The 12,012-nt window shown below is 44.5% G+C and overlaps 2 protein-coding genes across 2 annotated transcripts in view; one reads left to right on the top strand and one right to left on the bottom strand.

Moving 5' to 3' along the window:
• RCC2 (regulator of chromosome condensation 2) overlaps positions 1-4,156 on the top strand; it is a 14,812-nt gene extending 10,656 nt beyond the window's left edge. The window contains exons 9-13 of the mRNA XM_082274805.1: positions 3-66; positions 2,559-2,664; positions 3,275-3,347; positions 3,458-3,535; positions 3,674-4,156. Coding sequence (XP_082130931.1) covers positions 3-66; positions 2,559-2,664; positions 3,275-3,347; positions 3,458-3,535; positions 3,674-3,778 — 426 coding nt within the window. The 3' untranslated portion in view covers positions 3,779-4,156. The remainder of the gene's footprint in view (positions 1-2; positions 67-2,558; positions 2,665-3,274; positions 3,348-3,457; positions 3,536-3,673) is intronic.
• A 6,968-nt stretch (positions 4,157-11,124) lies between these two features.
• The window catches only part of LOC309567934 (protein-arginine deiminase type-1-like), a 57,659-nt gene continuing 56,771 nt past the window's right edge, over positions 11,125-12,012 (bottom strand). The window contains exon 16 of the mRNA XM_082273483.1: positions 11,125-11,429. Coding sequence (XP_082129609.1) covers positions 11,196-11,429 — 234 coding nt within the window. The 3' untranslated portion in view covers positions 11,125-11,195. The remainder of the gene's footprint in view (positions 11,430-12,012) is intronic.

The following is a 12,012-nucleotide window of genomic DNA, read 5'->3' as shown; positions in this document are numbered from 1 at the left end:
TCCCCGGCCGTGGGGCCTCCCAGATCTACGCCGGAGCCACCTGCTCATTCGCAGTCAGCGAGATGGGTGAGTAAGGGTGCATTTAATAATGGGAAAGATGCTTTCCAGAGTCTTCTCTATGAAATTCTGTTTCAGGTTTTTCATATCGCTGATTCACAAGCTACGGATTGCTGTGTGTGGGGTGGGGGGGGGGGGGCACATGTTAGGAGTTGCAAGGGCGAACCAAGAACCAAAAACAAGCCATATAGTTTCACTTCTGTAAAAAAATGTGTGTGTGTATGTATATACGCATATATATAAATGCGTGTGCAGCAACGGCAGGTAAGTCGCATGGTGCAAAAGGATGTAGATAAAAACACCGGTCCTCCTGCAGGTTTAACCAATTAATGACTTTACTATTGCTTTAGGCCTGGTTCACATGTATGCGGGTTGGGGGCCCACATTTGCACAGGCATAGCAGCCCATTGATGTGAATGGGCTTCAGCTGCTATGCCTGCGTTTTCAGCTGAAAAAAGGTGCATGCAGAATTTAAAAAAATGCAGTGGCCATGAAATCCATCCTTCTTTTGCACCATGCGACTTACCTGCCGTTGCTGCACACGCAAACTGTTTTTAAATGCCGTGCCCACGTATACAAAAAATGCAGAAAGCTTGCCAGAGCAGGAACTGCAGGTTAGTCGCATGGTGCAAAAGCAGGATGGATTTCAAGGCCACTGAATTTTAAAAAAATGCTGCATGCACCTTTTTTCTGCGGAAAATGAGGGCATAGCAGCCCGTTCAAATCAATGGGCTGCTATGCCTGTGCAAATGTGGGCCCCCAACCCGCATACATGTGAACCGCCAACCCGCATACATGTGAACCGCCAACCCGCATACATGTGAACCGCCAACCCGCATACATGTGAACCACCAACCCGCATACATGTGAACCACCAACCCGCATACATGTGAACCACCAACCCGCATACATGTGAACCACCAACCCGCATACATGTGAACCAGGCCTAAAGCAATAGTAAAGTAATTTATAAACAACACCTCCTTCAGGTTTAACCACTTCTTGACCACAAGGATTTGCCCTCTTAATGACCAGGCCATCGGATCGGAGCCGAGCGCCAGGACCAGTTATCACCAGTTAGGCCAGACACTGCTTGATGACCTATTTTAGGCCTGGTTCACAGAGTCTGTACTGACTGACTATATAATAATGTGCATAAGTGAACCAAAGCCCCTAAATTCAGCAATGAAATTGAAGTGAGGTGGAAATGTAATAATTTAAATTTAATAATGGAATACCGTGATAATACCGTATACCGTGGCAAAACCTTAATCAATTAATCGCAGCATGAAAATCTGATACCGTCACAAGCCTAATTGTGAAAGATGATGTCACGCCGAGTAAATAGATACCCAACATGTTACGGTTTTAAATTGCGCCCCCCCCCCCCCGTGGGATGGCGACAAACTACGGTCAATAGAGATCTCAATCTGCGACGCTTTAAATTTATTTAACGGTTACCAGTTTAGAGTTAGTGTAGCTCTTTTTTTTTTAAATTATTGCCCACGCTCTGGCGATCGCGGCGATACCTCACGTGTGGTTTGAACAGCGATTTCATTCGCGGCTCGACTTGCGTATACGTTTTCTTTTGTGCGCGAGCGAACAGTGATGGGGGCGGCTAAATTTTTTTTTTTTTTTTTTTCCTATTTATTTTTTCTTTTTTTTTAACTTTATTAGTTTTTAAAAAAAAAAAAAAAAAATCTGATCACTTTTATTGCTGTCACAAGCAATGTAAACATCCCTTGTGACAGCAATATGCAGTGACAGGTACTCTTTATGGAGGGATCGAGGGTCTAAAAGACCCCAAACCCCTCCACTACACTTCCCTGTATGCAAAACGCCGAAAACGGCATTTTTGCATACAGCCGGTTTTCAAATCTGCCGCCTTTTGCAGCAGAGTAACCCGGATGTGACGTCATGGACGCCGCCTCCGGGTTACGTAATCGGAGACCCGATCGATGCCGTTTCCGGCATTCATCGGGACTCCATCCAGCTGGCTGACACGCCGGCTGGGTGCTCGGGGCTCCCGGTGGGACGGGAGCCCCGGGCAAAGCCACGGAAGGCGGCGGGAGGGGGGGACGTCCCCTCCCGCCCCCCCCCGGGGTAACGATCGAGCGGCTCCCGAGCCGCATCGATCGTTACCGACGGAAAGCCGACCGTCGGCTTCAAACAACGGTACCGGGATGATGCCTCTAGCTAGAGGCATCATCCCGGTATAACCACTCAAAGTCAGCTGACGTAGATCTACGTGGCTGGTCGTTAAGTGGATAACTTGTAAACAACAAATGTCAGAAATAGGCCCGGTCCTTGAGTGGGTAAATATGTCTGAGTCTCGGCACACTTTAAATGCCCCTCAGAATATATAATTTGTGGTCAGTATTATTTTGGGAATTCTGAAATGTGTTCTTCAAGAGTCTTTGGGAAGAGGGTTTTTTTTTTTTTTCCGGCTGGGAATCCCAATCGGTCTTCATGTAGTGAACTAACTGCGCTCTTCTCCCTAGGTGGACTCTTCTTCTGGGGAGCTACAAACACCTCCCGTGATTCCACCATGTACCCCAAAGCTGTTCAGGATCTGTGTGGCTGGAAGGTTCGAAATCTGGCCTGCGGGTAAGTACAGTGCGGTGATGCGGCCACCTCGGCAGCTAATTTGGGGGGGGGGGGGGCTGCATTGTTGGGGAGAAGGAATGACTGACCTTTTTGGATTCGAAGGTCTGGATGTTGACTGCTCCCAGGTTTGGGGTTCCCCAGCCCCCTATGTAATCGTATTGCCCCCCTCCCGGTACCAGCCAGCATAGAAATTAAAGTGTTTTCTTAGAAGACTTGAATTAACCACTTGCAGATCACCCGTCCACAATTTCACGTTACCCTTACTTTGCTCTTCCCACAAACTTTTAGCAGGATACACTTTGGCCAAATTATATATATATATATATATATATATATATATATATATATATATATATATATATATATATATATATATATATGTATGTGTATATATATATATATATGTGTGTGTGTGTGTGTGTGTGTATATATATATATATATATATATATATATATATATATATATATATATATTATATTGTGTGTATATATATATGTATATGTGTGTGTGTAACCTAGTGCTGATCTTCCGGAGGTCTATTGGTTTAATTTGCTTTTTTTTTTTTTTTTTTTTGGTGATGTGTAACGCTCATATTTTTGTTTTCTGCAGGAAAAGCAGTATAATTGTTGCAGCAGATGAAAGCACGATCAGTTGGGGTCCATCACCGACTTTTGGAGAGTTGGTAAGTATCTTTTTTTTTTTTTTATTTATTCGTTTGTACGTTCTCCATGGCATGCAGACTTAGTAGCCGATTCCCTTTTTGTGTTACTGAATAATGTCGCCTCTCCCCAGGGCTACGGAGAAAGCAAAGCCAAATCCTCCACCACGGCTCAGGAAGTGAAGACTCTGGATGGCATTTACTCCGAGCAGGTAAGACCGGACGTCCATTCCCCCCCTTTTTTTATTTGTTGTGTTTTTGTTGTGTGTTTGTTGTTTTTTAATTTATTTTTTTGTGATGATGCTGCCCCCTGCTGGTGCACTGATTTTGTATGATCTCCGTCCTCCCAGGTGGCCATGGGCTATTCCCACACTCTGGTGGTCGCACGTGAGGAAAGCGAACAGGACACAGAGCGTCTGAAGAAGCTGCCAGAATACAACCCGCGCACTCTGTGACACCCTCCTTCCTCTCCGCAACCCCCCCTCCGCCCCCTTCCCCCTTGGTGACCCCGTGCGGTGCAATAGTGGCCGACTGCCGCACCGACGGGGGGTAAGGCAGCTGAATCCACCCAGAGGGTACCGGATATCGTTATGCATTCCTTCCAAACTCCCTCCTTCACTATCCCAGGAAAAAAAATTCACGCATTCAGACGTGTTTTCTGGCGCCGCGTTTCTCGGAAGATGAGAAGGAATCGCCCTCCGGGCCAAATAAAGAGAAGAGCGCGGCGACCAGATCCTCCCTCCGTCATATGCTGCTTATCTGAATCCTACGCATCTCTCTCCCCACCCCTCCCGTCCGCTCCGTGTCTCTAGAGACGGGGAAAATCCCCCTTTTTTACAGCAAACTGCCTGACAACCGATGACAACCAGAAATCGGGACGACTTTCCGGGAATCCGGTGCCTTTTGCCATTGGGCGTTCCTGGCAGCGTCGAGCGGACTCTTTGCTGCACTTCCTGGTGCCTTCTTTTCTCCAACGTTTGTGTGTGGTCCGCGGTCACCGCGCCTCACATTCCACTTAAAAAAACGTGTTACCAGCCTTGTTACATAGCCGTTATCAAGCGACGTTTTATTTTTAGGGGTTTTTTTTGTTAGAAAGAAACGTGAAAAAGGAAAAAAAAAATTGTTTCTGGTTATAGAAAGAATTGATGTTGCCCCGCCCTAAAGCATCCTTGACATAAATGGCTGCCACTGCGCACCGTGAGCGACTCCCGGGAATGGGGAATGCTTCGGCTGGGGACCACCGCTCTGTTCTTGGGGAAATTTGGAGCCAATCTCCAGGCAAATATTTAACCCCCCTCCCCCAACTGATAGTTGGCATGACCAAAATGCCCCTTTTAATTACCGAATGCCCCGATCATGTGACTCACCAGTGATGAGTCTTCTCTACTATTCAGTCCCTCTTTGGGTGTCCACTTCGCTGTCTGCTTAAGGTGGGTGCTTTCTATTGGCTGTATAGGAAAATGGAGATCTGAACCAGCACACCTTGATATGGTGATGACCTTCCCCCACCTTTTATTCCCCTAAGCAACAGGTCCTTGAAAAAGGGATTCTGTAAGGTTTGGAGGGTCGACTTCTGATGCATGTTGATTTATGATTAAGGGCTTATTCAGATGGGCACAGAGACCTGCCCTCCAAAGCTCTTGGGGCCTGCCCTCCAAAGCTCTTGGGGCCTGCCCTCCAAAGCTCTTGGGGCCTGCCCTCCAAAGCTCTTGGGGCCTGCCCTCCAAAGCTCTTGGGGCCTGCCCTCCAAAGCTCTTGGGGCCTGCCCTCCAAAGCTCTTGGGGCCTGCCCTCCAAAGCTCTTGGGGCCTGCCCTCCAAAGCTCTTGGGGCCTGCCCTCCAAAGCTCTTGGGGCCTGCCCTCCAAAGCTCTTGGGGCCTGCCCTCCAAAGCTCTTGGGGCCTGCCCTCCAAAGCTCTTGGGGCCTGCCCTCCAAAGCTCTTGGGGCCTGCCCTCCAAAGCTCTTGGGGCCTGCCCTCCAAAGCTCTGGCTGCTTTTTGCTGCCTGTGCTGGCAGCCCATACAATTGGATGCAAATGCAGCGGCTGCATGGGGTCACATTTTAAATTCTGGCGTGCAGGCGGGAGCAGATCCATGGATCCAAAGGCAGACGCTGTGCGTTCAGATCCATGCACCCACTCCTGCCGGCATGACAGATTTTGACATGTGACTTTGTCCTTGCAGCCTCTGTGTCTGCATCCATTTTTATCTACTTAGAGCAGCTCTGAGGTGGATGCAGTCACAGCAAAAAGTGGCTCAGCAATGAAGACCGGTCTGAGCTCCCATCTGAATGAGCCGTAAAGGACATTATTATCTGTATACCAAAGTGTGCTGGTGAAGATCCTCCTTTTCCCATGATTGCATGGTGGCCCCAACCACTGATTCGCTACAGCGCCTTGCATGGACTGCGGGCGAGCCTGAATTACAAACTGTTGGCTATCCAGCAGGTTCTCTCGCGATCCTGCCGCCAGTACTCAGAATATGTGAGCAAGCGTCTAGGTGCACTGATTGATCCAGAAGTGTAAGTGTGTCGAGGATGAGACGCTGGTGGAACTGACACGGTGTATAGCCTCAGCCCAAGCTGCTCCGGCCATGTCCCCTGGCGCGTTTTGTCACGGTGGGCCGGAGTGCTGGCCGAGGCCATACACTGTGATAACACCGGGTTGGTTTGAGAAGCCTCTCATCCTCGGCAGTGCGATAAGACAGTTGGGGGGGACCAAGTTAGTACATCACCTGGACGGTGGCCTTAGGCGGAAGTAGAACTTTCTTCAGGTTAGAAAGAGAAAAAAAAAGTGCGCCCTGGGGGCCCCATGAAGCCCCGTGGCACTTTTTTGTGTGGCCCTGGAGACACTAATCTGTGTTTCCCTACTGCCCTGTTTATAGCAATGATTTCTTAAAGCCTCATGTAATGTCTCATTCTATGACTGTCTCCTGAAGCAAGTCCCTACTCTCCAACAATTCCTATAGCCTATTCCGTCCCCCCGCGGCCCGCAGGCTCTGGCCGCCTCGCCGAGGCCCGCAGGCTCAGGCAGAATGCATATTCTCTGAAGTGTATGTTTTGCACTTGGGGCCCCTGAAATCAGTTGACCCCACTGGGTCAGAGGGAGGTAAAGTGGTGGTGGAGGAGGTGGGTGGAGGGACATATTTGCCTGCAGATGAGCTTGAAGTTGTCCTGTACAGTAATGCAATAAACAATGAATTTGGCTCCCCAGCTGCAGCGACACCCTACCCCCATCTCTCCGCACACTTGTAATCATTCCAGTAGCAGCGCCTCGGTAAGCGTACAATTTATTTCCAGCGCTGTCTACACGTTACCTTAAAGAGATTTGTGTCCCGGAAAATGGCCTCCACCAGGACGACCTCATCTCATTCCTGTGGCTTTGCCGCCTCGTCTTCTCATCCGCGTCTTCCCACGGTGCTCTTGGTATCCTTTTTTATTTTAGTCGCAGGAGGTTACAGGGTCCGCGGGTCGCTGGTTTCTTTCTTTTTATTTTTTTTCTGTTTGTTTTATATTTCTCAAGTTGGTTGTTTAAATAAAAAGACGTCTTTGTGTAAAGGCTCCGAGTCCTCCGCTTCTTGCGTCATTGTTTGTATGGAGTGAGATTAATATAGAATAATATGAGATGGGACTCGAATGTGGTACCACATCCCAATATATAACAGTAAAACAAAAGGATCAAGAAAGTGGGACCCCAAAAATAACCCCAAATAGAGACTCAAGTATAGAGTATAAAAAATCTGTTTTATAACCTCATTAAATACTAATTTGCATACAATTCGTAAGAAAATACAAATTGTATAGAACATTATCTCCCCAAAGATAAAGGGCTTCTCCTAGTAGGAGCATAATACACTAATGCAGTGATGGGGAACCTTGGCACTCCAGATGTTTTGGAACTACATTTCCCATGATGCTCAACTACACTGCAGAGTGCTTGAGAATTATGGGAAATGTGCTTCCAAAACATCTGGGGGTGCCAAGGTTCCCTATCACTGCAATGGGGGGCCTGAAAGCGAATACCTGTTCCAATTGGAAACCCAAATCTTGCAATGGTCTGTAGAAAAGATATTCAGATCTCACGGGTATCTCAAAGGGCTACAGGATCGCTACGTGTTTCGCTTGTAGCTTCATCAGGGGATCTTGTTATTACCAAATCCCACAGGAGGAAAGGAAAAAGGGCTCGGAGCTTCCGGAAATGGCGAAGGGGGGGGGGGGAATGAGATCCCGGACACCCCCACTTCAGTCGAAGAATGGGCCGCGCACGAGGGACACACAGGCCGTGAATATCTCTCTGGAGTCACCACGGCTTCTGAAGTATCTTACTGGTGCCAAAAACACTTTTCAAAAGTATATTCGGGTTGGAGTGAGCCAATTATGGGTCAAGGAGGAATGGACAATCTTATTAAGTCCTTTTAAATGTTCCCCCCCCCCCCCCCCCTTATTAGAGTGCTGATCCTATGTTTCACAGCTCCCTTCACCCAGGAGTCAAGAATGCTTCTGCTGGCATGCCTAATATACTTTTGAAAAGTGGTTTTGGCCCCGGTAAGATAATCCGGAAGCTGTGGCCTCCAGAGATATTCACGGCCTGTGTGTCCCTCCTGTGTGCTGCCCATCCTTCGACTAAAGTAGGGGTGTCCGGGATCTCTTCCCAACCCCCATCCTGCAACGGTCTGTAGAAAAGATATTCAGATCTCATGGGTATCTCGAAGGGTTACAGGATCGCTACGCGTTTTGCTTGTAGCTTCATCAGGGGATTCCGGTTATTACGATTGTTACCATTGCATATTTAGATTAGATTGTAAGGTTTTTTTTTTTTTTTTGTTTTTTTTTTTGCATCTAATATGAATATACATTGTGTGACTTTAGGCCTAAAGTGGAACTCCGGTCCAAACGCATTATGACCTTTTTTTTTTTTTTTTTTTTTTTTTTTAAAAAGGAAGAAATTCCCCACCAACCAACATGGCAGAGGTCGCAAGGCATTTGGGCTGGAGCTCCACTTTAAAGCCATACATTACATATTTATATATGTTTTTTTAACTTATTGTGTTTGTTTTATTGTGTGCGATTTTTTTTTTTAATTATGTAAAAATTGCATATATAGATTCGATTGTAAGTTTTTTTTTTTTTTTTTTTTTTTTTGTTTTTGCAATCTAATCTAAATATGCAATTTTTACACAATTTTTACATAATTTAAAAAAAAAAACACAATAAAACACAATAAGTTAGGAAAACATATATAAATATGTAATGTGTGGCTTTAAAGTGGAGCTCCAGCCCAAATGCCTTGCGACCTCTGCCATGTTTGTTGGTGGGATTTTTTTCCTTTTTATTTTTTATTTGGTTTTAAAAAAGTGAAAAAATCCCACCCAACGAAAACATGGCAGAGGCCACAATGCGTTTGGGCTGGAGCTCCAATTTAGGCCTAAAGCCACACATTGCATATTTATATTCGATTGCAAAAACCAAAACAAAAAAAAAAAACCTTACAATGTGTGGCTTTAGGCCTAAAGTGGAGCTCCAGCCCAAACGCCTTGTGACCCCCCTCTGCCCATGTTTTCGTTGGGTGGGATTTTTTTCTCTTTTTAAAAAATAAAATAAAGGATTCCCACCAAAAAACATGGCAGAGGTCGCAACGCATTTGGGCTGGAGCTCCACTTTCTGCCTAAAGCCACACATTGCATATTTATATTTGTTTTTCCAACTGTTTGATTTTTATTTATTTATTTTACATTTATTATGTAAACATTACATATTTAGATTCGATTGTAATGTTTTTTTTTGTTTTTTTTTGTTTTGGTTTTTGCAATTGAATATAAATATGCAATGTGTGGCTTTAGGCCTAAAGTGGAGCTCCTGTCCAAACGCATTGTGACCTCTGCCATGTTTTTCGTTGGGTGGGATTTTTTCCCTTTTTTTTTTTTTTTTTTTTTTTTTTTTTTTTTTAAAACCAAATAAAGGATAAAATTCCCACCAACAAACATGGCAGAGGTCGCAAAGCATTTGGGCTGGAGATCCACTTTAAAGCCACACATTACATATTTTATATGTTTTTCTAACTTATTGTGTGTGTTTTGTTGTGGGTTTTTTTTTTTTTTTTTTTACATTATGTAAAAATTGCATATTTAGATTCGATTGCAAAAACCAAAACAAAAAAACCTTACAATCGAATATAAATGTGCAATGTGTGGCTTTAGGCCTAAAGTGGAGCTCCAGCCCAAACGCATTGTGACCCCTCTGCCCATGTTTTCGTTGGGTGGGATTTTTTTCTCTTTTTAAAAAATAAAATAAAGGATTCCCACCAAAAAACATGGCAGAGGTCGCAACGCATTTGGGCTGGAGCTCCACTTTCTGCCTAAAGCCACACATTGCATATTTATATTTGTTTTTCCAACTGTTTGATTTGATTTTTTTTTTTTTTTTTTACATTATGTAAACATTACATATTTAGGTTCGATTGTAATGTTGTTTTATTTTTTTTTTTTTGTTTTGGTTTTTGCAGTCAAATATGAATATGCAATGTGTGGCTTTAGGCCTAAAGTGGATCTCCGGTCCAAACGCATTGTGACCTCTGTCATGTTTTTGTTGGTGGGCATTTTTCCCCTTTTTTAAAAAAATAAATAAAAAATTCCCACCAACAAACATGGCAGAGGTCGCAAGGCATTTGGGCTGGAGCTCCACTTTAAAGCCACACATTACATATTTATATATGTTTTTCTAACTTATTGCGTTTGTTTTATTGTGTGTGTTTTTTTTTTTTTATGTAAAAATTGCATATTTAGATTTGATTGCAAAAACCAAAACAAAAAAAGCCTTGCGTCTTTTTTACATTTATTATGTAAAAATTGCATATTTAGATTCCTTGGGTGGTATTTTTATTCTTTTTAAAAAAAAAAGAAAATAAAGGATTCCCACCAAAAGACATGGCAGAGGTCGCAACGCATTTGGGCTGGAGCTCCACTTTCAGCCTAAAGCCACACATTGCATATTTATATTTGTTTTTCTAACTTATTGTGTTTTTTTTTTTTTTTTTATTTGGTTGTTTTTTTTATTAGTTTTTACATTGTGTTTTTTTTTTTTTTTCCAATTGGGAGGATGGTTGTCACCAAAACAAGACACAAGTGAATACTTCCCCAGTAGTAACTCAGACAGCAACAACTAAGGTTTTAATTTAGATTTACTGCTAAGATACAAAAGCAAAAGCAAAATTTACATTGGGTGCGGCTCCCACCAATCATAACACAGGATGATCCTTCAAGGTTGTTGGGCTTTGAAGAGGCAGCAATTATGGATACTTTTCGCAACTCTGTTAAAATGAATCCCATTGTGTGATCAGTAATTTGAAAACGTTGTAAGCTTTGTTGTTTTGTTTCAACTTGCCAAAGTAACTGCGATGTTGGAAATCTCCGGTGTAGGCCGGGCCTTAATTTACGGCTCTTCATAAATCATTCCTCACATTGTCAAGCTTCATGTGACCCTTCGAACGTTTAGTTTCCATCACAAATTAGGCACCAAATGAAATTCACTTCCATAATTTTCTACACCAGGAATCCTCAAACTACGGCCCTCCAGCTGTTGTGGAACTACACATCCCATGAGGCATTGTAAAACTCTGACAATCATAGGCATCATGGGAAATTGTAGTTTCTGAACAACTGGAGGGCCATAGTTTGAAGACCCCTGGTCTACACCTTGCAGATCCAGATCTTGGTCTACAGAGCACAGGACCATTGAAGGAGGTCGCCAAGTTAAAAAATAGAAGTTCCTTAATGGTACTTTGTTAAGCTGCATTGAGGTTTGGTGTGTCTTCCATGTCGTGATTCTGTCCATCGTTGGTGGAAATCTCGTCAAGTCACATCTCAGGGTGGGGGGGGGTATTAAGGCTCACAGTTCCACCACTTGAAGTTGAAAGGTTTCCTGACCACGTTGGTGCCGCAATGGATCTCTCCAAAGTACGTGTGGTAAGAGGCAAAGTCATCCAGGAAGTGGCAGGTAAGCCCTAGCGGTTCCAGGAGGGACCGGACCTTCTCCTCTAGGCAGCATTTCCCTTTAATCTTCGGGCCGAACGGCTGAGGAATTCCGAGGTGGTTTCCCAGGACCAGCATGTTGACCTTCGGAAGGAAAAAAAAAAAGAGTTTTTAGGTTGAAATGGCCAAGTGCTAGAATTGGATAAATCCAGTCTTGGAAGAACGTTTGCCTTGTACAGGCGGTCCCCGGGTTACAAACATCCTACTTACAAACAGAGAGATAACAGGAAGTGAAGGGAAATTCACTCCTGGATGGAAGAGTTCTCATGGGAAAAAGTTGTCTCCACTGAAGCTTTATAACCAACTACACTCTGCAGTACTAGTAGTAGTTTTGCATCATGGGCAATATAGTTGCAAAAAATATGGGATGCCAAGGTTTGCCATCCCTGCTATAGAGTCACCCATGTGGGCGTACACACAGTGGTAAATTACAGCCCACTCCCTCCCCTCCTCCTCCATGCCCACTAACCAGCTAAACATAATTGGATGTAGATTGATGGAGACTTCCCCTCCCTCTTATTGTAAGACACAGGCTTGAGGGGCGTGACACAGCCTGCGACTGGCAGAAATCTGCACCCATCATGTTATTGCCAAGAAATAATAAAGATTTTGTTTCAAATCCAGTAAAACCTTGGATTTGAGAGCGTTTTGCCAGACAGGCAAAAAA

This window comes from Pelophylax lessonae (assembly GCF_965119305.1).
Source record: "Pelophylax lessonae genome assembly, chromosome: 12".
In the NCBI taxonomy this organism is placed as follows: domain Eukaryota; kingdom Metazoa; phylum Chordata; class Amphibia; order Anura; family Ranidae; genus Pelophylax; species Pelophylax lessonae.
The sequence above is the reverse complement of the archived record's forward strand: the minus strand, read 5'-3'. Positions and strand labels throughout refer to the sequence as shown.